Below are 25,401 nucleotides of genomic sequence, written 5' to 3'. Positions count from 1 at the left end.
GACCCCAGGACATTGCAACTGTCCCATAAATATGGGTAGTTACCAAGCACTTAATTTGATCACCTGACTATGGAGATGCTGCAATGGTCATGTCATTTTTTTCAGTGCCGTTGAAATACTCACTAAATCAACTGTTGTAAATTGAGGACTATCTGAACATTTTGCCTTAAGCTCAGTTGGAAAGGACATTATTGGGGTCAGAACAGAAGAGAGGAATCCAGTCGGGTGTAGAGCAAGTAAGAAATCAGGAATATTTAGTGGAAAAATTAATAAATATTTACACTATTGCACTCATAAAACTTCAGTCCTTGGTACATATTCAAATTGGATCAATATAATATAATAATATATAATATAATAATATTAATATAATATGTGTGTGTATTCATTTTTCCAAATATTAAATCAGATTTAAAGTATAAAGTATATTAAAGCTATCAGCACTATTGCTAAAGTAGTAAAGGATGTGTGTCATTGACACTACATAATGCATACACATAGCAGCAAATCCTTCAAAGTGATATTCTAGTAATCTAAACAGCAGTTTTATAGGGTTGCCTTTTAAAAAAGTTGTTTCACTAGGATAAAAGGTCATATATATATACATGGGGAAGGGAGAGGGAAAGGAGGTTAAAAAGACAAATCAATTTCAGTTTATAACTGAGCAAAAAAACCTGTATCCCTGAGTACATGAAATTATGGGATTTATTTTTAAAGAAAATCATTTCTTGTTTAAAGAAACATACTTAGAAATATAATGCACAGATATAGAGAGATGTATTATGTACCATATTTATTTAAGATTTATTGCCCTGATTTATTGCCCTGTAATTACTGAAGTTCTGTTTCATGAAGGAGTGAAAGAAGTTGTTTGCATGATTCTCTACAAACCCTTTTTATTGTTGTCCTGGCAAACGGGGTTTTAGAACACAAAGATGTACAGTATAGAAACAAAACCTGTTGCTTACATCTCCCTGGATCGAATCTCCCTGAGAGATTCAGGTGAACTTTTCACGAAAACATCCACAATCAGCTGACAAACACTTGAATGGCAATGGTCAAAATATCCCATAATTTCAACCCTAAATGAAATCCTCTGTGTTCTTGGAAGTTTGGAAATTTTTAGTCCCCATTCTTTACCCTAACCAAGCATAAAAGGAAAGCTAGCTTTGGTACATCAAGAACATTTGCACGCCCAAATAACAAAATTATCTACCAACCTACACTAGTGAGATAAACTCCATAGAGTTTATCTACACTAGGGCTGAAGAGAGAGAGAGAGAGAGAGAAAGTGGCCCAAAGTCACAGAGTCAGCTTCTACAACTAAGGAAGAACTAGAAACTGGGCCTTTTTGCTCTTAGTCCAGCACCTTAACTACTATATTACCTTGTGCTCTAATTAAAATAAAGATGCTGAGGAAATACCAATTCCAATTAATAACTAATAATGTAGTAACTATGAAAGAAGTTTTGTGCTTTGCTTCAGTATTCTGATTTTTGCTTTGCTAATATGAATGAGAACCCAGTTTATTCCTACTAGACCCATATTTGCTTATCATATATTAATTTATTCTGCTCACTTCTGTAGACCCTTTCTGACATTAGATCAAATAATTGTAATAAAAAACTGTGAATTATTTAAAAAATATAAGATATTGTAAATTATTCCTTTTTAAATTTCATATGCATTGAACTTCACAAAATAGATGCTTCAGACCTCCGTTGAAGCATAATAAAATAACAGAATGAGTTCTATAATGTGAAAGGTGCTTATTCTAAGGATTCTCTTTTTAAAAAAAATGCATTATACAAAAACATTATTTGCCCATTATCTACTTGAAATTGTTAACTTTTAATGGGCATAAGCCTTCTCAACATTATACAGTGCACCTCATTTCAGCTTTCCAAGTATGGGAATAATTCAAATAAATTAATAAATAAAGAAAGAAACAAATTCCAGAAGCCTGTAAAGTCTATTTGAATAACCATTTTTAAATAGGTTCCAAAAGTCTGAGGTATGGAAAAAATCTTCCTGTAGTTTAAAAAATTAATATTTATACGCCACAAGCAAGAAAAGTCCACATTTGGAGATGGTGACAACATCTGGAATTTTGAAAAAGTCAGAAACATCTGCCATTAGAGTGGAAGCAATGGTGGATAGAAGATATCAATTCAGAAAAGCAAACCTCAGAGCACTCTTTTTCAAGGTAGGTGAGTATGTATCCAAGTAATGCATTGTGATGCAGACCATCCATTATTTCCATTTTCTAACAATGCCTAAGGCAGCGGTTCTCAACCTGTGGGTCGCGACCCCTTTGGGGGTCAAATGACTCGTTCACAGGGGTCGCCTAGACTATCCACCTCCACCAGCGTCCCCCATGGTCAGGAGCATGTCCTGAAGTGGCAAGTGCATGAAGAGTGCCAGGTGGCGAAGCAGCCTCCTCCCAGCTCAGACGCCCCCCCCGCCCGGTCCTCCATGCCAGGGTAAGGGCCGAGGCGCTGAAGGGGGAAGAGATGGGTTTCTTCTGGTGGCGGATAAACCTCGGCTCCAACGAACGTCCTGCTTCAAACCCAGCCGCCTGCACAGGGACTCCAAGGTGCCCAGAGAAAAGAAAACAGCAGGGCAGTCGGGCCACCTGCTTCAGCTGGCAGGACCGGGCTGTCACCCAAGCAGGCACATGCCAGGATTAAAGCCACCGGGGCCTAGAACGCTGCCTTTGCCATCCCGCCGCCGGTCCTGTCCTGTGGCTAAACTGAGCTTGGAGGCTTTTTGGCCCCCGGGAATGGCTGGCAGGAGAGGTCAGAGGGGAGGACAGGCCCCGCCCACCCATTCCTTCCATCCCAAAGAATTCTACTCAGGACGGAAGCACAGTTCGATATAGCTTAAGCCTCTGTTTAAATCCCATTAAAGGGCAACTTCTTAATCTGTGTTAAATCGATTGAGGGAGGGAGGAATGGAAGAAAGAAAGAAAGAAAGAAAGAAAGAAAGAAAGAAAGAAAGAAAGAAAAGAAAAGAAAGAAAGAAAGAAAGAAAAGAAGAGAAGGAGGGAGGAATGGAAAGAAAGAAAGAAAGAAGAAAAGGGGGAAGGAATGAAAAGAAAGAAGAAAGAAAGAAAGAAGAAAGAAAGAAGAAAGAAGAAAGAAAGAAGAAAGAAAGAGAAACTGGGTGGGTGGAACCGAATTTTAAAAAAGTAAATTTAATAAAGTGAAACTCATATAAACCACGAACTACTGCTGGAAGCAGGCAGTGAGGTCATTTTATCCTGGAAATCCCAGCCTGACTGATCTTCTCCCAAACCAAGATTGGCAGATTAATCACTATGCTTTACTTATGTTCAATTTGTAATAATGAAAATACATCCTGCACATCAGATAATTACATTATGATTCATAACATTAGAAAAATTACAGTTTGAAGTAGCACGAAATAATTTTATGGTTGGGGGTGACCACAACATGAGGAACTGTATTAAAGGGTCACGGGCATTAGGAAGGTTGAGAACCACTGGCCTAAGGGATCCTAGAAGGAGCTCAGAAGCATTCTTATGATTAAAGAATAATACTAGAGCTGTCGGCTTTGCTGCAAGACAACTTCCTCTTTAAATTACCACTAAAAGTATAGAAAAAGTATGAAGGGATTCTGAGGGCCATGAAGGGAAGTAGTTTCAGATACACTTATACCTATATGTCTACCACAGAGCTTTCTACAACAGAATCCACTGATAATAAAGTATTCCTTTCTGAAGATGTTGTTTATTCTTTGTTGTGGTTTATTCTAATACTGTGTAGCAGAAAATTGAGACTCATTATGTACACTTTTCAAATTTACCTGTTTCTTTCAAGTTCCGTAGTGCAGCTGAGTCTACCTCTACTGATTTTGATTTCAATGGTAACTGTTCAGAGTCTATCTTTGGTTTCACTGCTGGCTCAATTTCGGACTTTGGTCTCCAGGATGTAATTTCCCCATTTATCCTATGTTTGAAAGTTAAATAATTTTATCAGCAATTAAGGAAAAATAAAACATATAACAAAAGCTTTTACAAAAATTACATCAGTTCTTCAAGAATCCAGTTCTTCAAATTGTGAGTTAGAGGCTGAGATATATGCAGAGACGCTCTTCTTACATGGAGATTTCCTCCTTCAGTTCTCTTTTAACTAACTGTTTACTACAACTTATGATTTACATACTCAGCAATTATATGGTTTCAACATAACCTTGAGAAATAAAGTAGAGAAGGTACATTTCACCATTCTATGTGCTTGAGAAAATAACAATAAAGAAACAAATTGAGATGGCAAAAACAAGTGTGCATGTAAACAACCTACAGCATGTTCTCCCAACCTCAAAATGATTCCTTAGAAGGATAGGCTTATAAAAGGTAATAAGGATGATTAATTGTTTGCAATATAGTTACATATGCAATTCTTAACATGTGCAAATTTTGTCTCACAGCAATTTCAAAACGGCATATCAAAGAATTTCATGCGCAAAATAAGATACTTACTTGGAAACTGGTGGTTGCAAAACTGTTTTATCTGGCCATTTGAAAGCAAGAGCCCAGCTTTTAATATGTTTATTAGCCTTGTTTGGAGGGACAGGTTTTTTTGGTGGTACTTGGGGAGCCACTGGTTTAGATATCTTCTGATCCAACACTGGTTTTTCATCTGGGAACAGAATGAGAGAATAATGTTTACCATAAAAATAAATGTAGAAATGATTTATGAAAGTTTCATCCAAGGGCATAGGCAGTTCTGAACAAATACCCCAATTTGCAGTCTAGAAGCAATTTCAATAAGCTTTAGTTGAATTAAGACTAAGGAATCTTGCTTCCTTAGTTTATTTTCTCAGGTTCATACAGCTGCAACGGACTCTTTTTAAATGGATACAAGTGGAATCTAGCATATTACCGTATTTTTCAGAGTATAAGACGCCCCTTTTCCCTCAAAAAAGAGGCTGAAAATCTGGGTGCATCTTATACACTGAATACAGCATATTTTGCCTCCCAAACCCTGCCCCTTTCACCAAAATGGCTGTGCATAGCCCTTTAGGAGCCTTGCAGAGTGTTCCTGGGGGCTGGGGAGGGCAGAAATGAGTGAAAAAACAGGCTATTTTTTGCTCATTTTTGGCTCCCACCTCACCCCCCAGGAGCACTCTACAAGCCTCCTAAAGGCTATTCATGTCCTTTTTTTGAAAAGAAACCATGCCTGTTTTCGTGAAAAACGGCTCATTTTTGGGAGGTCTACAGAGTGCAAAAACTTTTTTTGAATTTGCCTCTTCAAAATTTTGGTGAGTTTATACTCCGGTGCGTCTTATATTCCAAAAAATATGGTATTCATAAAGTCTGTAAAATATTGATTTTCCCCGGCTGCAGGATTTATTAGCAAAGTTTTTGCAGAAAATCATGAATTTATATTCTTTAAAATGTATGAGAGTAGTTTGGTCTAATGGTTAAGGCACTAGGAAGCTGTGAGTTCTAATCCTCCTTTTGGCATGAAAGCTGGCTGGTGGCTTTGGGCCAGTTTCTCTCAGCTCAACTCATAAGGTTGTTGTTGTAGGGCAGTGTTTCCCAAACTTGGCAACTTGAAGATGTCCGGACTTCAATTCCCAGAATTCCCCAGCGATGCTGGCTGGGGAATTCTGGGAGTTGAAGTCCGGACATCTTCAAGTTGCCAAGTTTTGGGAAACACTGTTGTAGGGGAAAATAGGACGAGGAAGGAATATTAGATATGTTCACCATATCAAGTTATTTATAAAAATAGTAAAGTAGGAAAAAACTCTTTAAAAATCTATTTTGGATGGAGTTTAAATTCTTTTTACTGCCAACAAAATAAATTTGACACAACTTTCGACTGTTTTACAAAAACTATTTATTTTTAATCTTTATATGCCTAATATTACACTGAACAGTATTTTTAGTTAGTGCTTCCTAACAGGGCTACACACAGAGTTTTAAATTCTACAAATATTATATGCATTTGCTTATTTAGCTCTTTTTAACTACCTGAATCATAGGCTTATATTTATACTAAAGTTGCTTCGTTTTAAACTACAGTCCTGACATTTATATTTTTAGTATCGGGGATAAACCTGATCTTACCCTTTTCTTCATTCCTGAGATGAGGAAACTTCTTCTCCACAGGCAGAAGATCAGCCTTAGAACCTGCAGATAGAGCCAATAATTAAAAATCACACTGCTTTAGTAGAGAAACTACTCTATGATCATTAATACTGAAATGTATTGTACCACTATCAAATATGTGGCAGAACTAGAAATCCAATTAGGAGTGCTGTCTGGCACAGGAATTTATTCCTTAAGAACAAGAATTGTTTTATGGCGTAGACTTTTAAAATTTATATGATGGAATATATCGTTAAAAAGATTTTTTAACTATGGAAAAAAATAGTTAAAACACTATCAAATGGAAGTACGTTCAGGATTATCTCATTTGTATTCATAGAAGTCATGAATTCATATATCTATATTTTCACCCATATAACCCGCCCACGCAAATAACCCGCCCACGCGAATAACCTGCAGATTTTCAAGATCGTGTAAAATGTTTCCCGTATACCCCGCCCACTTATATAACCCGCAATGAGTAAGCCATCGGCAAACATTACATTAGCGCTATTCCATCGGACCTACCCATTAAAACCAATCGGAGGAGAAAGCCTGGGCGAGCTGGGGAGGGGTTGGAGGAACTCAACTCAAGGGAGAGATCTTGAAATTCAATAGAAAAAAAAATGCTTGGGTTTCGGGACGCCTTCGTGAAAACCCCACCCCTGCTATGGGCGAAGTGACCAGGAAGAAAGCAGGAGGTCCCGAAACCCAAGCAGGAAAAGGGAGAAAAGGAGCCCGAGCCGCCGAGCCAGCCCACTGCCGCGAGGAAAGTGGTGGTCCCAAGCTCTCCCTTTAGTTAATCTGTGTAAATATTTTACGTATACCCCGCCCACTTTATACCCCGCAGGGGGCGCTGTGCATGTAAAAACGCATATAACCCGCGGGTTATATGGGTGAAAATACGGTAAATTATTGTATAGGTGAATCACAATTATGCGAGTTTGAATAGTGCGCAATTTAATTGTGATTTATAAAATGATACTAGGCTGTGACTAGCACATGAGCAGTTACCATTGAGATTGGAGATGTGTGTGCAAAAATAGAGAGAGGAAGTTTTCTACTGGAGGAAAGCTCAGAAAAGAAAATGCTCATTTTGAAGAACTACAGCAGAATACAAGAGATACCACGTATACTTTGGGTATGGGTTCACCTCTTTTGCTGTTATAGTGTTTCATTAATAAACATACAAAATATAGTTAGAATTTTTAACTGGCAATTTCTATTGAAATGGAACCAATTATCTTATTTTCCATGCAACTATTACTTTGAATATTGTGGTGAAATCCATAGTGTGGTGAAATCCCATTTCATGGGTTTTGTTAACTGCACTAATTGAGACCTTCAACATCTGTATGTATAGCAGAAAGTGATGGCTCACAAGAAGTCACATCATTGTTTCCAATAATGAAAACTGTCTATGTTTTAATGGATTTCATCATTCATACTGATAGGCAACATCTTAAAAACAATTCTGATTGAGATATTTTTTCATTCATAATATATTAATAATTTTGAATCAATTACACTCTCTTTTGCAATTATGGTCTAATAAAACCCTATCTTACATACCTTGACTTTTGCAGGAGGTGGTGGTTTCTTTGGCTTCTGCAAAGAGGACAAAATATAAGTAACTAATATTCATGCCAAGTATTTTCTTGAATTAAGACTCAGAAGGACAACAGATATACTCAGTAACTTAATTGTACTGTCTATAGGTTACTGGTGCAAGGATTACAAATCTTAGGCAAACCAAAGTTTTCGAAAATGATCAGGAAAATGATTGCTGAGAAAGAAGAGGAAGCAGAGAAGGCAGGGGGGATAAACAACTAATTCTCTTTCTCCTCTATGTTATTTGTTTATCTATCAAAATTGTATGCCATCCATCTTGCCAAAGGAGACTCTTCTTTCTCAGAAATCTTTTATTCTGCCTAAGCAGAAGTTTTATTACTACTCATTTAGAAATAAGAGAATATTGTGAAGGTAAGGTTAATGTACAGGTGACTATTGTTAGCTACACTTTCCAGAAAAATGTGCAATAGACATACAAAGATAATCGAAAAAATTGGTAGCCATCCGGGAACAAAACAACAATGAACCCAATTTTTCAAATTCACTGAATTGTATCTAAATAACTATTAGAAACTAGTCTGAACTTTTTTTAAAAAAAAAACACCTGTAACACAACATTCAGAATATTTCCTGGGCCTTGTCTACAATTTGCTAGTGAAATACAATTAAGAAATTGAATGAGTTAGACTGATCAAAGATCAAGAATTTGAAGACAAATTTTGCACTAGCAATTCTTTTTTTTACTACTTTGAACAATTTGATATCTCTAACTTATCTCTAACTTTAGATTGCTTATAACACTTAATTAGTATTATTCTTGATACCAGGTTCTGATGATATTACCCTAAACATCTCTCTGATTTAATTATTTTTCATTTATTCCTTTATTTACCACATGTCTCTGAGATATCTGTCAAAATTTGCTCAGGAATCCATTCTGTAAGCTTGTTAAGTCATCCATAGAATTCCAAGTATATAATGTGTATTATAACACCTTTCCCAAATATTTCTCGTCACTAGTGCAAGTTGCATTTTCTTATTCTTTAAATATACATTGTTCTGTATGCTTTAGAAAGATTTCCATAATCCCTAGTCACCACACCTTCTGATAACCCAAAAACGTAGTTTAAGAATAACATATGCCTTACTAGTATGCTAGGAAGAAAATTTAGATTTTTATAAGTTTAATTTTGCTGAGGTTTTAGGACCAAAGCCAGGATCTTTATTTGAACTAAAAATAAAATATATCTTGGAGCCAAAAATGAAAATACTAACTTTCTTATAGGTATGCATCATTTTGGGTTCACATTTCCAAAAGAAGCTTTAGAGTGATGGGAGTGCAAATGTAGCATTTGTTTACATGAACTCAAAAAGGTGCAGATGTATGATTTAAGATCAAGAGCATTTGTTTTCAGAAGATGAAGACAAGGGTTGCATCCATGGCCCTGCACATTCTGAAGCATTTTTGGAGACTGAACTTGAAGTGCTGAACATGGTAGCAATAGTGTTTGTCTCAATCCAATCTTCCAAAATCACTTCATTGCTCTTCATATCAGGTCTACAAGAAAGGCTAGGACACATGATAATGACTGGACCATTATAGCACCCAAATAAGATTTCTCCAAAGAGCTCCATTGTTATGGCAATGCTATATTAACAGAACAATTGCAAGGCCAAAATAATTAAACAAAGAAAATGGAATGTTGAATTTGGAAAAAAGCCTGGGACACCATATATATGAATCTATAAACACACTACTTGGTTATTAAACCAGCTTTTTAAAGAAAAGCTAAAACTTTTAAAAACTGCAATAAGTACTTACGGGAAAATCTTATCAGATTCATGAATCTGAACTGCAAAGTTATCTGGAAAAACTCCTTCTTTGCCATTAAGAAGGCCTCTCCACCATCCTTCCTCCCCAGTATCCTAAAACAAAATTACTAAATGTATATTCATTTTACACACAAATAAATGTTCAGGTTTCATCATCTACCCACCAGCTTACATTACCATATTTTTCAGAGTATAAGACCCACCATTTTCCCTCAAAAAGAGGCTGAAATCTGGATGCGTCTTATACACTGAATACATTTTTTGTCTCCTGAAACCCCACCCCCTTCACCACAATGGCCATTCATAGCTTTTAGGATGCTTTCAGAGAGCTCCTGGGGGCTGGAGAGGGAAGAAATGAACAAAAAACTCTAACAAGCCTCCTAAAGACTATTCATGGCCCTTTATTGAAAAAAAAAAACGTACCCATTTCGTGAAAAATGGGCCGTTTGGGGAGGTTTGCAGAGTGCAAAAACTTTTTTTAAAAAAAATTGGGCCTCTTCAAAACCTTGGGTGCATCTTATACTCTGGTGCGTCTGATACTCCGAAAAATACAGTAAGTTGTAGTTTTTTTAGAAATGGAATCACGTATCACACTAAGCCACTAATTATGTGCTAGTTTTTAAGACTTAATGTGAGATATGATCATAGAATAAGCAAGAATTTGATCTAGGACTATAAACCAGTTTGGAACAGTGCTAATGATTTTTTTTTTTTGCCATGAGCATATCCTTGCAGAAATTCATCTAAAATGTATGCATAGAATGGATAAACAAGGAATAGTGGAAATACACCATGAATACTTTTGCCTGCCTACAAATCTAAGGCCGAATTTGTCTTGTTTTTTTTCCTTTTGACTTAAGTGATATGTGAATCAGTCCATCATGGTTTTAAACTATCCCCTAATTTTATATTGGTGTGCTTCACTATAAAATGTTCATCACAGGTGTGGCAAATATTGATACTATGTTGTAAGGCATCCCACTTTAATTAATGCCAAGCCAATGCTTTATTCTTTTAAGTAACTTTCTTACTACTTGATCCTTTCCTTCTCAAATGTTAAAATGTAACAGCTGACCAAAAACTTCCTTTGATAATCATTTCTAGTTCAATAAAGGATTGTGTTGGAATTCTTTCACTACGTGTAAAATCATAGGAATTAGAAGAGACCACAAAGGTCATGTAGTCAAATTTCCTGTTCAGCGTAGAACTGCTAAAACAATTTGGAGAGATGGCTATTCAGCCTGTATGAATACTCCATTGAACATATCATACCAGTTCAGGTGGTAAAGATATATGCACACATACTATATATCAATATACATTTATATGCCCATACAGATAGCCCTTATTTGACAACTGTTCAGTTATGACAATGATGAAAAAAGTATTAATGCTCACATTTATGACCTCTGCAGGTCTGTAAAGCAAAGGAAAGCGCAGTTTCACTTAGTGACTGCTTTGCTTAACTGTGTTGTCAGTCCCAAATTGTGATTACTAAATGAGCACTACCTGTAATACCCTAGTTTTTTAAACATTCTTTCAATTCAACTCTTGTTATTGAGAGTATATTACCAGTGTGGGATAAAATAGACACTTTCTAAGAACCTAGAGAAGCTGACATTTGAGGAAATGAAATGTATGTGTAAGTAATAAACAATATTGGTGTGAGGACTCAGCTTTGCTTTACTCCTTATTTTATTGATATTGCTTCAATCAGCAATCTATATAAACCTCCTTCATTCTGGTAAATATAACTGAAAAGAACTGCTGCAACAGATACAGTAGATGCTTATCTATGCTTATCTAATTTCATCAATAACCTACTTCTACTAAGTCAAAGTACACAGTCAATTAGTACTTGCTACATTCAAATGTTTTGTAGTACTGTTCTCATATTTAGAAGCAAGATAAAAAGAAAACCTGACAATTGTCAAACATGCTCTGACCTTTCCTGAAATCTATTTGTTCATTATAAATAATCTTGCAAGTCTCTACCCAGTCTTCGAGTTTGTATAATACTGTCTTGACATAAAATTTAATAGGAATATCTTACAAGGCTGATTGGTCACTGATTCCTGGGATTTATCTTGCCCTTTTTTAAATAATTCAGGTATTATTATATCTAAGCTACAGTGCTCTAGATAGGTTCCAGTCCGCAGAAGAAGTGCTTTATGACCAGTACTCAAAATTATGATCATTGCACCACTTCTATGGTCTTGTTATTACAATGCTGGCACTTAGCAACAGGCTTGCATTTTTGGCCAGTTGCAACATCATGTGATTATGTGATTATGATCTGCAACCTGTTTAGCTAGTTTCTGGCAAGTGTACTTGCCTGTATTAAAAAATATGCATTAGGGAGGTTAGATTCACTTAACAACCATGGTAAACTGGTCATAAAATGGGTCTGACATATCATGACTCATTTTTATGACTACCCTGACTTCCTACAGAAATTCTGGACCCAATTGTGGTTGTAAGTCGAGGACTAATATTTAAATATAAATAACACTATACAAATTTTGGAAAATTATCAACCTGTGAGATAAAATGTGTTAATTTTATATATTTTGATTAAATAAATTCAAAAACTGGTGATAAAGGTGCTGGTTGGCTAAAGCCTTCAAGATATTTCACAATAAAGATTTATACACAGGCGAGTATATTTGCCTACAAGGGAGGGTGTGTCTAATGTTCATGATACCTCGTAACTTCTCAACAAAGTATGATAGAACAATGAAAATGGTACCACATGGAAGTGGTTTCATTTTGAGAACAGCAAGGCAGATGACTATGAAAAACATGTAGAAAATTTCCTATAAAGCACTTGATGCAAACTTGTCAGTGAAAATTCCCTTCTTACTCTTGCATTAAGACTATTTCCCTTTGAACTGTGGGGCAGTGAGTGATGAGCATTGGGAGAGATTCAGGATATCACAGGCATGGGGAAAATGGAGTCCGTCCATGCTTGCCAATTACTGGTGGAATATCCCCAGGGAGAAAAGCCAAAAAGTGCAGTTAGATATGGAATAAAGATGGAACCTTGTCGCTTAACCGATGTTACAGCTTGCCAGTTTTTCATACAAAAAACCATGAAGATGTTACATGGAAAACCAATAAATGAATGAAAAGTTATGTTGCTGATATCAATAAAAAGATAAATTTATAACAATTGGTGCCGCACCATTCTCATTGTTATACCACATTTTGCAGAAAAGTTATGGAACCTCGATATTTTGAATTATTTTGATGCAATTTTGACCTGAAGCTGTTTCTTAGAAATTGGAGCCAATTAATACTCAGGACTTAATTTCCCTTTATTAGTGACCCAATTAAGCTGGTAAAATTAAGCTACTTTTATTTCTGAGGCTTTCTGCTTGTAAACCAGTATAACTTACCTTACTTATTATTTGGATAATATCACCTTCTTTAAAATTAAGTTCATCTTCATGGGTACCTTCATAGGCAAATACAGTTTTGCAGTATTCTTTAGCTTAAAGGAAGGAATAAAAGTTGTGAACATTGAGCACATTCCAATGTTTGTTGCTTGAATACAAATGTCTAAATTTCATAATAAGTAATGTGGAGCTCAGGTGACACTTAAAGGGAATGTCGATTAAAGCTGAATGGGAGCTTCCATATGCATATGGGAATTGAATGTTATGTATATGGATTTTATGGATGCATATTTTACACATCACTGATAAGATTATGATAATGCATATTGCAGATATGAGTCACAGAAAGATTCTGCCCATTGCATTTATAGTCAACTCATGATCACTTTAGTCAAGGATTTACTATATTTTATGTATTTAATTTGTATTACATTACCATGAAATATGGCACATTACTATTAATTATTTAAAAGCTATGCTAGTAAAAGATAAAGAATCACTCCACAAAATCATTAGGAAGAGATAGGAAGAGTATGCATTTGACCTTCCCCTCGTTTTATGAGCAACTGAAATAAGACAAGGAAGCGGCTGAGGAGCTACAGCAATTAAGTTATTGAAATGATTTATTAAAATCCTCAGTTCAGAAAAGACAAAAGGAGAGCAAAGTCAAGGGAATCTAACATTCTACCAGATTAACCAAGATTTATAATGGAAAATTATGATTATACTTTTGCTACACAAGCTAATAGAATAGTCTTGGGAGTCTTATGCAGCAGAATGTTATATATTTACAAGCAGTATAGAAATAAATTGCTATCAACCATCTTCACCATCGCTAAAATGAAGTTGCTTTCATGCCTTGTCATGCTTAAGGTATTTTAGCTGTGAAGGTGAAATGTGGCAGGATTACATTAATCAAACATAGCAAAGTCAAATGGAAATTATATTAGGATACATATTCCTCACTCAGCTTGTAAGAATATTTTCATCATAAAGACAGGAATAAATTATCTGCCTTTTGAGAAATCAATTTTTATCAAATATAGTATATTAATATTTTAAAATTAAAAGGAAGTAGATATAAAATCATACGTTTTTGTTTGCTTCCATTTCTGCTTTTGCTATTTCCGTTGCCATTTCTGATTTTGTTGTGCCATGATGTAAGGTTACTTTTGGTCCAGATGGAAGATTAGGTAATGGCTACATGAGAACACAGGAGATAAAATCAAGAATTAGGCACATTGCCAAATGTATTTTAATTTGTGATTTCTGAATCATCTTGGAAAAATAAATTGCAAGTTATAATCTTACAGAACAAGAAGTTAATAAAATACATTTCTTTTATCTTCAATGCATTTAATTGCAATGAAATATATACTGCTTCTAAATCAAAATATTATCTATTAGGAAGACTAATAATAGGCTGCAAGTCAAAGCATATTTTATCTAGATATAATCAATTTTCTGAGCCAGCCTTCAGATTTCTCTGGATATCAGCTCATCTTTCCAAATTTAGCACATTAATGTATTTCAACTTTATTAGCATTCCATGTTTTTTCATTAGGTGTTATTAATGCGTATTACAGTTTCAACACTACTAGAATAACAACAACTTCATCTAATGACAAGAGGGCAATGTTAAATATAAGCAAGCATACAAAATAGACAAGACAGGACAGCCCTTTATGTAACTGGAAGGAAATTACATATGACAATACCTCTACTACCTGTGAAAGACTTCTAAAGTCTGTTTTACAAATATTCTTATACTAAAAGCCACAATTACTCCTGGCAAACTATGGAAGATTCCCACCCACCCACTGCCAATTCTACTCCCATTTTCATGTGCTATTTTATTGGTATAGACATGAGCAAACATTTGGAAGCTTTTGTATGCTGCCTGACTCCCGATGTGTTCTTTGCTGCAGCTTGCCATATTCTTGAAACCATCTCTTTTTAATTAGGATAAAGTTTTCAAATGATAGTTTATGCAGCTGGTTGTTGTTTTTATTGTATCCCACCATTAACTCAGGGAAAAAAGTAGGTATCCACAGTGACCTCCGACTTTATCCCATATCAATTTACAAGAGGGTTTGGGCTAAGAGTGACTGCGACAAAGTTAGTGAGCTTCTGTGGCTGAAGGTGGACTGGTCAAACAGACCATACTGACTCTCAGATTTTCCCAAATTATACTTAAGAATAGAATTTTAAAGATCTGAAGAATACAGTAAACTGCTTAATGTAAAAGGCATCAATGGGATGATTGATGCCTGCAGAATAATGTTACCTGTGAAACAGCAACTCTTAAGAAGAGGCAGAATAAAATTCTTCAAAAAATAAACAATCTTGTTTTTATAAGTGCACAAAGTACCAAGCTTTTTATTACAACATATACAATTTCTACATTTTGAATTGTGTATCATTTAGGCCTATTACCTTATCTTGCTTTTTTTCTTCTGAATCATTATTAGACAATCTTGGCTTAAGTTTTACTGAGCCTTCTTTGAAAATATCTCCAAACCCAACTCCTCTGATTTTCTTTGGTTGTGCTATCAGTGGAGACTCACTACCATTCCCAGGTGAGGTTGCAGGAGACTGTGGTCCATGAAAAACAGATTCTAAAAATGGAAAAATTAGGTTAGCACTTATGTTTATGTTAAGCATCCACACAGGACCAACTATGTGTTAGCATTGGAATTTTCAATGCAGGATCATTTTGTAAATTCTACAGGAATATTAGGTCCATTTACACTCTGACCTTAATAATATGTACATTCCAAAGAAAGTCGGTGAATTCTAAATGAATTATTTTTTAGAAGATTTGAAACCTTTAATTTCTTATTTTTGGTCTCCCAGTTTCTAGCCCAGGGTATTAACCACCTCACCAAACTCATTTACGGGTGTCATTATTGTAGTTTATTATTATTATGGAGACTTTGTTATGTTCATATTTTACCTCAATCATTTGATTTTACTTTTGTGTTGTATATAGTAGTATGATGGCAATAAGGACTGGGATTGTTTTGCTAAATGATGTGATTGTAAAGCACATCAGGTGACAACATCCCTTAGTAGCAATCCTGGCAGTGCCAATTTTCATTGTAAAAGCCCAAGAAGTGCAGGTTGTTAAATGGGAAGGAGGTATGGAAGCTAGGGAGGCCCAGTGCAGGCCGTGCAGAACCACAGGGTGGGAAGAGGGTGCAGCATCATGCAAGTGCAGGGAGGCCTGATGTTTGAAACCAAGCTTCCACAAGGCACGAGAATGAAAATTATCTATTCTGAGACAATTGGGGGGGGGGGTGTTTTCACAAGGATGCCCTTAATCTCCAGCACTGCAACAGATCTAACTGTTGAGGTTCCATTGCATGATGTTTTTACGACTGTAACCTTTCTCCTTTTACTTCTGTAAAGAAATGAAACATTAGATTGGGGTGAACAGATAAAGATTACAGGAAGAGAAAATTTCACCATAACTTGAATTTTTCTGCTCTTTGATTGGATATGTCTTCAATCTGAGTATTAATAGTATACATCAATTAAGACAAAATATACTATTAGAGATACTATTCAAATATCATATGGTTAAAGATATGGAAGCATTAAAATATTTCTATATTTCTATGAGCTTATACTTACATTCTTAACATTATGACACAAACATACTTATTTGGCAATAACTATAAGACATCATACATATACATTTCATTAAGGCCATTCAATAAGGGGTACACAAGTTAATTAAAATCTCATTTTCATAGTTAAATCTGGTGACAGATCATATTTTATATGTTGGTACAGCCAGAGCCCAAAGGGAATAAAGTTATAGCCCTTACTTCAATGTGATTCTCTTCTACAAATGTGATTCTCCCTTCCCAAGGCTATATGTGATATGGAGGAAATATTAATTACAGCAATTAACCTTTTTGGAAATGTGGCTTGGAGACAATCTAGGAATAGCCTAAACACAGATGAGTCTATCCTTGACATATTTAATCAAATGTAGCAATACGTAATGACAATTACGCTATCATGACAGGGCTGTTGATCAAAACAAAGTTGGATCTCAGTAGGACTATACAGTAAAATGTGCAAGTTTGCTTCTAAACAATGAGGAACCTCATATAAATTCGAATTCTTCAAATACTTACATATGTTTAGCTTTCAGCAAACTATCTCTAGATGGAGTAATAAATGTGCTTGAAATTAAGCACCACATGCAATTAACTAAAACTAATCTTTAACTGCACTCCATATAAATGATACTACATATTACTGATTTAGATTAATAGTAGTTTGGAACTGTCCAATTTCAGAATGACTCTGTGAAGTGTACTCTTAAAAAATAGAATTTTTTTAAAAAAATTATATGCATTGAACAAGCCATATTCTATAGCCAAGAAATACAACTAGCAGGGGCTCCACAAGCACCCTACTCCAAGGTCATGTTGTTAAACACATCCAGAACATGATCCAAATGGGAACTATGTGGATTGCTGGGACGTGGGGGATAGCATTTTAGAAGACAGGTGCTTCAATGAAGAAGGTATGGGTCCTAATAGACAGAACTGACCAAGCAGATCAATTTAACCAGACTGAGAAAACTGTGGAAAATAGGTAGTCCCTCAAATAACTTGGCTTTCTGAGAAAAACATGTGAGTCCAAGACACACACCCCTCCAAGTTGTTCACTAGTGCAAGTCTATTTAAGTCTGGAGAAGGAAAGACTCCAGATCTGGGAAAATGAAAAATTCACAACTACTCAGTCTTGGCATGAGGAAGCCTGGATTTCTTCTTCCCCATCCAGACAGTCAGGTACAGGGACAGGACACTGAAACTCACTTGCCTAGCTAGAAATATACCTAAATATCTTTCACATATTGATGACAGATGTGAATGGGCTAAATTATATGGGTGCATTGAAGTATGATTTGCATTTTCTTTTATTTATATAAAGGATTTGTATGGCTGTTCATCTTAAACAAATCTGGGCCAGTCACAACAGACATAATATTCAATTACTATAAAACATAACCATAAAACCATAAAATGGTCAAAATAATAGCGACAACTTTAATCATACCCTTAGGATGCCCTCCAGCCAATTCCAATTACCTTTATTCTAATCTAGTCTATGTATTCTATTCTACTTCAGCACCTGGGTAAAAGGCCATATTTTGATAGTTTTCCAAAAATTAAAAAGGTGGGGGCTGTCAAATCATGGAGGGGGGATGTGTTCGTAAGGTCGGGGCAGCCATGGAAAAAGCACATTTCTGAGAAACCACTAAGTGGCAGGATTTCAGAGAAGGAACCTAGAGGGTACCTTTCCTATCTAATATGGAGATATTGGCAGATATTCTTAGAGAGAGGTTGTCCTGCAAATAGTCAGATTCCATGCTATTTAAAAGTGATATCCAGCACATTGTATTGCACCCGGGAAGAAGCTGGAAATCAATGCAGTTCATGCAATAGAGGTGCAATGTGGGCAAACCTACCAACACTCAATACTGTGTGCACCTCTGCATTCAGGACAAGTTGAACCTTTTGAGTGGTCTTCAAGGGCAGCTCCTTGAAACACACTGCAGTACTCCATTTTACTTATCTCTTATACTCTATTTTTTAACACATGATCTTATTACTATTCTGTATCTTGTATTGCCTAATGACCTAATGGCTAACCAGTAAAGTATTACACGCACCACATTCCAACAATAGATGACCTCTCCCTGCAGTTTCATGTAAATGGTAAACAGAAGGAGAAAGTATTGATTCTTAAGGTATCCCATAGTTGAGGGGCAGAGGGCAACATCTTGGTTGGACTAGAAGGCCACCACAGTGCCTTTCAGCCCTATGATTCTATTATTCCTATCAATATTAACTGGAACTGACTGCTGAGAAACGGAGGAGAAGCACCACATTACAGTGCCTTCACCTTCTAAGCCCTGCAGTTGGTCCATAAGGACACTATGATCAACAGTATCAAAAGATACTGAGAAGATCAAGGAGAGCAAGGATGCATCCAATACTCCATCCTGGCTCCACCAGGTCATCAGCAAATATGACCAATGCGGTCTTTGTATTGAACCCCAGCCTGAAACTGACAAAAAAGAAATTCAGATCATTAATCCACCTTCTGATTGCCTGCATTTTATTACCTGTATCTTCTAAGCTTTCTTGTACTTCTCCATCATCTGTTATCTCTAGTTCTTTTACAAAGTTAGAAGGAAAAAGGCCCATCTTGCCATTTAAAGTCCCACTCCACCAGCCTTCTTCCACCTGTGGAGAAAAATGATGTTGGATTACCTCTAACATGAAAAGTAAAGATGCTCACTGTTCTCACCATTAGAGCAAAAATACCATCAGAGATATGTAGGAATTCAGGAGTACATTGAATATGTAGGACTAGTACATATACATAAATGGTCAGACCATATAAGGCAAGGAATAGTGATGTTGGACAAGGAACAAATCATTCACAAATGGATAGAAAGACCGTTGGCTTATCTGAATGGTCGTTCTTTAGGTGCTGCGGGAGTGTCCGAGCACGGGTTAACTTCAGCTTGCTGCCCAAGAAACTGAGTTTTAAAACTGTTGTAGCTCCGCCTCTTGGTTGCCTCAGAGGCTCAGTTTCGAAAAACGAAGAAGATCCAATAGTCTATAACTCGAACAAATCCAAGTCCAAGACATAAGGTGAAATACACCTCGCGGCCCCACTTCAAGGGTGGAGTTGGACACTCCCGCAGCGCCTAGAGAACATTCAGGTAAGCCAACGGTCTTTCTCCTAGGCGCTGCTTGGAGTGTCCAAGCACGGGACATGCCAAAGCTATGTCAAACTTGGGAGGGAAAAAGGACAGTCCAGGGCCATGGGGCTCGCTATGACCCTCTGCAAAACTCTCCTCCCAAACGACACCTCAGCCGAGGCGAACATGTCAAGTCTGTAGTTCCGTATGAATGGAGATGGACTGGACCACATAGCGGCATGGCAGATCTCCTCAATCGGCGCTTCAGTAGCCCAAGCAGCCGAAGTTGCTGCACTCCTCGTTGAATGTGCCGTAATGCGAGGAGGTACCGGTCTGGCCTGAAGCTCGTAAGCCATCTTGATACTTGCTCTGAGCCAGCGTCCTATGGTGGAAGATGTGACCTTCTTGCCCATGGAAGTGGGTTGAAAGGACACGAAGAATGCTTCCGACTTACGAAACGGGGCAGTCCGCTTCATATAAATATGAACTGCCCGGCAAACGTCCAATTTGTGCCACGCTACTTCTCTCGGGTGCCTGGGCCACGGACAAAAGTCTGGGAGTATCACCTCCTGCGCTCTGTGAAAGACGGTGTTGATCTTTGGGACAAAGGCAGAATCCAGCTGTAGGATGACTCTGTCAGAGTGGATGATACAAAGGTCGCCTCTAACTGACAAGGCGACCAACTCCGATATCCTGCGTGCCGAGGTGATGGCAACTAGAAAGGCAGTCTTCAGGGTCAGGTGGTGCAGACCCACCATCCGCACCGGCTCAAAGGAGGCTGCGGAAAGCGACTGCAGAACAATAGTCAAGTCCCAGGTGGGGTATCTGTGGACTGTGGGTGGACAGATGTTGGAAGCCCCTTTTAGAGAGCCCCAAACTTGGGGGTGTCTAGAAAGTGGTAGCTGAGAGTCTGTGGACAGAATGGTGCTCAAGGCAGTCACCTGTCGTCTGAGAGTGTTGGGCGCAAGACCCTTGTTCAAACCGTCCTGCAAAAAGTCCAGAAATTGTGGTATGGTAGCGGCGGAAGCAGTGATCTCGTGGTCCAGGCACCACTGCGAAAGGGACGACCAAGTCGCTTCGTAAATTCTGATGGTGGAAGGCCGCCTAGATGCCTGAATAGTCCGGATGAACTGTGAAGCCTCAGGCGGTCCCCCTCAAGTGCCAGACGGCCAACTGTAGCCACTGGGGCTCCGGATGTTGAACGGCCCCCTGGCTGAGAGAGATCTGCTCCTGAGATATGCGCCACGGTCAGGACATCGACAAGCTGACCAGGTCGGCGAACCAAGTCCTCCTCGGCCAGTGAGGAGCCACAAGCAACACCTCCGCTCCCTTCTCCAGGAGGAATCAGGGGAAGAGGAGGGAAGGCATACAGTCGACCTGGAGGCCAGCGGGACCGAAGAGCGTCCGTGCCCTCCACTCCAGGGCAGTGGAACTTGGTGAAATACCGGGGAAGGTGTGTGTTGGTTGGTGAGGTGAACAGGTCGACGACTGGGCGGCCGAACTTCTGGGACAGCTGAAGAAATAGCCTTGGGTGGAGTCGCCACTCCAAGTTTTGGATGGTAGTTCTCCTTAACCAGTCCGCTGTCACATTGTTCACGCTGGAAACGTGATCTGCCTGTATCGAGGCCAGATGTCTCTCGCCCAGCGACTCAGAGTCTCCACTTCCGACATAAGAGCCAAGGACCGCATGCCACCCTGATGATTGATATAGGCTTTGGCGGCGATGTTGTTGGTCAAAATCAGTACATCGCGGTCCCTGACCTGATTGTGGAAATGGTGCAAGTCTAGCCTGGCTCTAGCCAATTGATGTTGTGGGCGAGCTCCACCTGCGACCATCTGCCCTGAACCACCAGAGTCCGTAGGTGAGCACCCCAGCCGAAGAGGCTGGCGTCTGTAGTTATGATCAGGCGCTCCGGTTCCCTGAAGCAACTGCCCTTCAGAAGGGCCTCTGACTGCCACCATCGGAAAGAGCGGAGGATCTTTGGCGGGACTCGAATCATCCATCTGGAGTGCTGGCCTTGCGTCTCTGGAGAGGGAGCAGGAACCACTGGAGCTCTCACGTATGCAACCGTGCCCACGGGACCACCGAAATGCACGACACCAGCTTCCCCATCAGTTGAGAGAGGGAGACAATCGACGCTGACCCGGTCGAGTGGATGCTCCTCACCAGGGCCCTGATGCTGTCCACCCTCTCCTGTTTGAGGAAGACTTTGCAGTTCTCGGAGTCGATGACCGTGCCGAGGTGCTGGATTCTGCAGGTCGGGGTCAGGTGACTTTTGGCAAGGTTGACCGAGAACCCGTGGAGCTGCAGGACCCTGATGGTGGTGTCCAAGTCGTTCTGGGCCTGCCCCCTGGACGACGAGTGGATGAGGATGTCGTCCAGGTAGCATTTCAGTCTCACGGGAAGGGACCAGAGATACGCAGCGACAGTGGCCAGCAGCTTGGTGAACATCCGCGGGGCCGATGAGAGGCCGAAGGGAAGGGCCCTGTACTGGAAGTGGCGATTGGCGAACTGGAACCTCAAGAACTTGCGATGAGCTGGGTGTATCAGAACATGCAGGTACGCTTCTTTCAGATCGATCGACGTCAACAGATCGCCTTGCCTGACGCAGCCCAGAATGGTCAGAAGGGACTGCATCTTGAAGCGCTTGTATGCCAGATGTTTGTTCAGCTTCTTGAGGTCCAGAATCACCCTCACACCCCCCTGATGACTTGGGGACCAGAAATCTGTCTTGGGAACGGTCCTGGGGTGGAACATGTGAACGACTGGGGCCACCGGAGGAGGTAGAGGGCTCGGTATTCCGAAAGGAATTCTTACGAAAGGACTGATCCTTACGCTCCTGCTTCTTGGTAATCGCGGGGAGTACCTCGCGTTTATCCTTGGACTCTATTAGGAATGGGTCCAAGGCCTCCCCAAAGAGTTTCCCCCCTTTGAAGGGAGCGGAAGCCACCTTCCACTTCGCCTTCACATCAGCCTGCCAGTGTCGAAGCCTCGAGGTGGCATTGGAGGCCAGGGCCCTAGAGAAAAACCTTGTGGCCACTAGTGAGGCGTCAGCAGAGTACTCCACAGCCGCAATGATTTTATTGACGTCCTGCCTGGTTCTAGTGTCTCCCGGTAGAAGCCTTGCAGGCAACTTCCGAAGCCAGAACAGTGCTGCCCTGCCAAAATAGGAAGAGGACGAAAAAGCCTGCATGGCCCAGACAGTAGCCTGGTGGGTCTTGTGAGCTGCTGACTCTGCCCTCTTGTCTTCAGCTTTAAGGCCTTCCAACAGATCGGCAGGAAGGGAAGACAGAGCGGTAAGGGACACAACTGTCAGGAAATTTCTCCTCAGTTCTAAGTTGCTTCTCTCCTTGATTAGTTTCCACCCATTGCTTCTTGTTCTACACTCAGGTCCCTTGGAGAACAGTTTGACTCCTTCTTCTTTGTGGCAACCCCTGAGATATTGGAACACTGCTATCATGTCTCCCCTAGTCCTTCTTTTCATTAAACTAGACATACCCAGTTCCTGCAACCGTTCTTCATATGTTTTAGTCTCCAGTCCCCTAATCATCGTTGTGTTCTTCTCTGCACTCTTTCTAGAGTCTCCACATCTTTTCTACATAATGGCGACCAAAACTGAATGCAGTATTCCAAGTGTGGCCTTACCAAGGCATTATAAAGTGGTATTAACACTTTACATGATCTTGATTCTACCCTTCTCTTTATGCAGCCTAGAACTGTGTTGGCTGTTTTGGCAGCTGCTGCACACTGCTGGCTCATATTTAAATGGTTATCCACTAGGACTCCAAGATCCTCTCACAGTTATTACTATTGAGCCAGGTACCACCTATACTGTACCTGTGCATTTCGTTTTTCTTGCCTGAATGTAGAACCTTACTCTTTTCACTATTGAAAATTGATTATCTTTTCTAGAATCTTTCCTGGTACTGAGGTCAGGCTGATAGGTCTATGGTTTCCTGGATCTTTTTTTTTTTTTACTTTTTTGACTCTTAGAAGGTTGAGAAGAGAACTGTTTCAATGGTTTGTAAGATATGTAGCACATTTGTTTTTCCTGAGAATGGTGCTTTTGAAAAATCTGCAACACAAGTACTCCTCATTTAGTCACCACAATTGGCACTGGTACTCAGTAGCTAAGTGATGCAGTCATTAGGAAGAAATTATGTGACTGCTTCCGTGTTTATGATTTTACTTCCTTACTTTCTTACATTCTTTTTTCTTACTTCCCTGCCCTTTGGAATGCTCAAATGAGCACTGGGATAATTAGCAAGAAGGGAATTAATGTTGGTATTTATATTACTGGAGAGGAAGGGATTACAGGAGAGTAAACAGGCACACAATGGGGAATACACAATGGAAAGGAATGTGCTAGCAGCAGCTATCTGCCTAATGCATTTGTGACTTCAAGTACCCATTGTTAGGAGGAAAACGAAAGCCCAAGGTGTGAAAATTATTAATGTATTGTCAGTTATAGGCAGCAGCTGGCAGCCAGATAATTAAGGTAACAAAGCAGAGCTTGTTAAATTGCAGTTAGCACCTTTTGGAAAAGCACTGCAGAGGAAAACAGCTCAGGAAGAGATCAATTGTTTTAAGCAATCTCTTCACTCTGCCAGAGGGGGAAAAAAGAAAAAAAAATGGGTCAGGCACAGGACAATGCATACTAACTATAATGGCAAATACGTGACCAAGACAAACACATTGAAGATGGTTAGTCATAAAGTTATTTTTTTTCAGCTCCACTGTAATTCTGAAGTCACACAAGCAGCTGGTAAACAAGCTATTTATATAGAGTCGATTGTAGTCTTTATCTTTTTCACAGTGAAAGCAAGCCAGAAATGAAAATAGCTAAAACAATTATTTTTTTACTCTATACTACTGCATGAACTTGAATTTGGTTTATGTGGTTCTTTAAATTAAACTGAGATACTTCTAGATCAGGGATGTCAAACTCACGGCCCGTGGGCCGGATGCATCATGCTCTGGTCACGCCCACACCCGATTTAGTGAGGGGGAACATGTTACGTCATGTGACACTGCCGTGCCATTTGACACCCCTGTTCAGGTCAAAATAGATATTTGGATCTCCCTATCTTAATAGAATTGTAGAAGGAGAGCTATATTAGTCAATGGCAGACAAAAATCAGAAGTGTGATTGGCACTTTTTTAGACTAATACATTTTTTATTAAAAAGCATAAGTTTTAATGAGCCTCTCATTTCTAGTATTTTAATTACTACAGTAAATCTCTGTATAGTAACACCATCAGACCTAACTTTCCTATTTCAATTTTTCAGAGTCCTTCAAGCATATACAATGTCATAAATAAGGACTATAATCATTGTCTATTTAATTGTAAGATAGAAATCTTCAGTCATTGTCTTTTTGATAGTTTGGAATTGTAATAGCAAACAGACATTTCTAGAGTTCAATTCAATTATGACTTTCAGATTTAATTTTTCACAAAAATTCTTTAAAATAGCTTACCTCTTCATTCACGTCTACAATGTCACCTACTTTCAGTTCTAACTCATCCTCATTCTGAGGAGTATATGCAAACAGAACTTTACATGGTCGCTTCTTTGACCCTGTTGATAATAAGAAAGGTTATTCAAAATAAAGTTTCATTAAAACATCAAGATTCTATTGTTTATTATTAAGGATACTTAAATGATAAGAGTAGATGTAAAATGTTCATTGCTCTATAAAAGAAATAAATTGATTTGTAATTCCTTTAAAATTATACATAT

The 25,401-nt window shown here is 38.7% G+C and overlaps 1 protein-coding gene across 1 annotated transcript in view; it reads right to left on the bottom strand.

The window, feature by feature from the left end:
- Positions 1-25,401, bottom strand: part of CD2AP (CD2 associated protein) — an 81,509-nt gene that overhangs the window by 28,792 nt on the left and 27,316 nt on the right. The window contains 11 exon segments of the mRNA XM_032213475.1: positions 3,829-3,971; positions 4,505-4,664; positions 6,098-6,160; positions 7,687-7,723; positions 9,509-9,616; positions 12,922-13,016; positions 13,459-13,471; positions 14,026-14,121; positions 15,358-15,539; positions 19,073-19,193; positions 25,139-25,239. Coding sequence (XP_032069366.1) covers positions 3,829-3,971; positions 4,505-4,664; positions 6,098-6,160; positions 7,687-7,723; positions 9,509-9,616; positions 12,922-13,016; positions 13,459-13,471; positions 14,026-14,121; positions 15,358-15,539; positions 19,073-19,193; positions 25,139-25,239 — 1,119 coding nt within the window.

Source organism: Thamnophis elegans, chromosome 3, assembly GCF_009769535.1.
Source record: "Thamnophis elegans isolate rThaEle1 chromosome 3, rThaEle1.pri, whole genome shotgun sequence".
In the NCBI taxonomy this organism is placed as follows: Eukaryota; Metazoa; Chordata; class Lepidosauria; order Squamata; family Colubridae; genus Thamnophis; species Thamnophis elegans.
The sequence above is the reverse complement of the archived record's forward strand: the minus strand, read 5'-3'. Positions and strand labels throughout refer to the sequence as shown.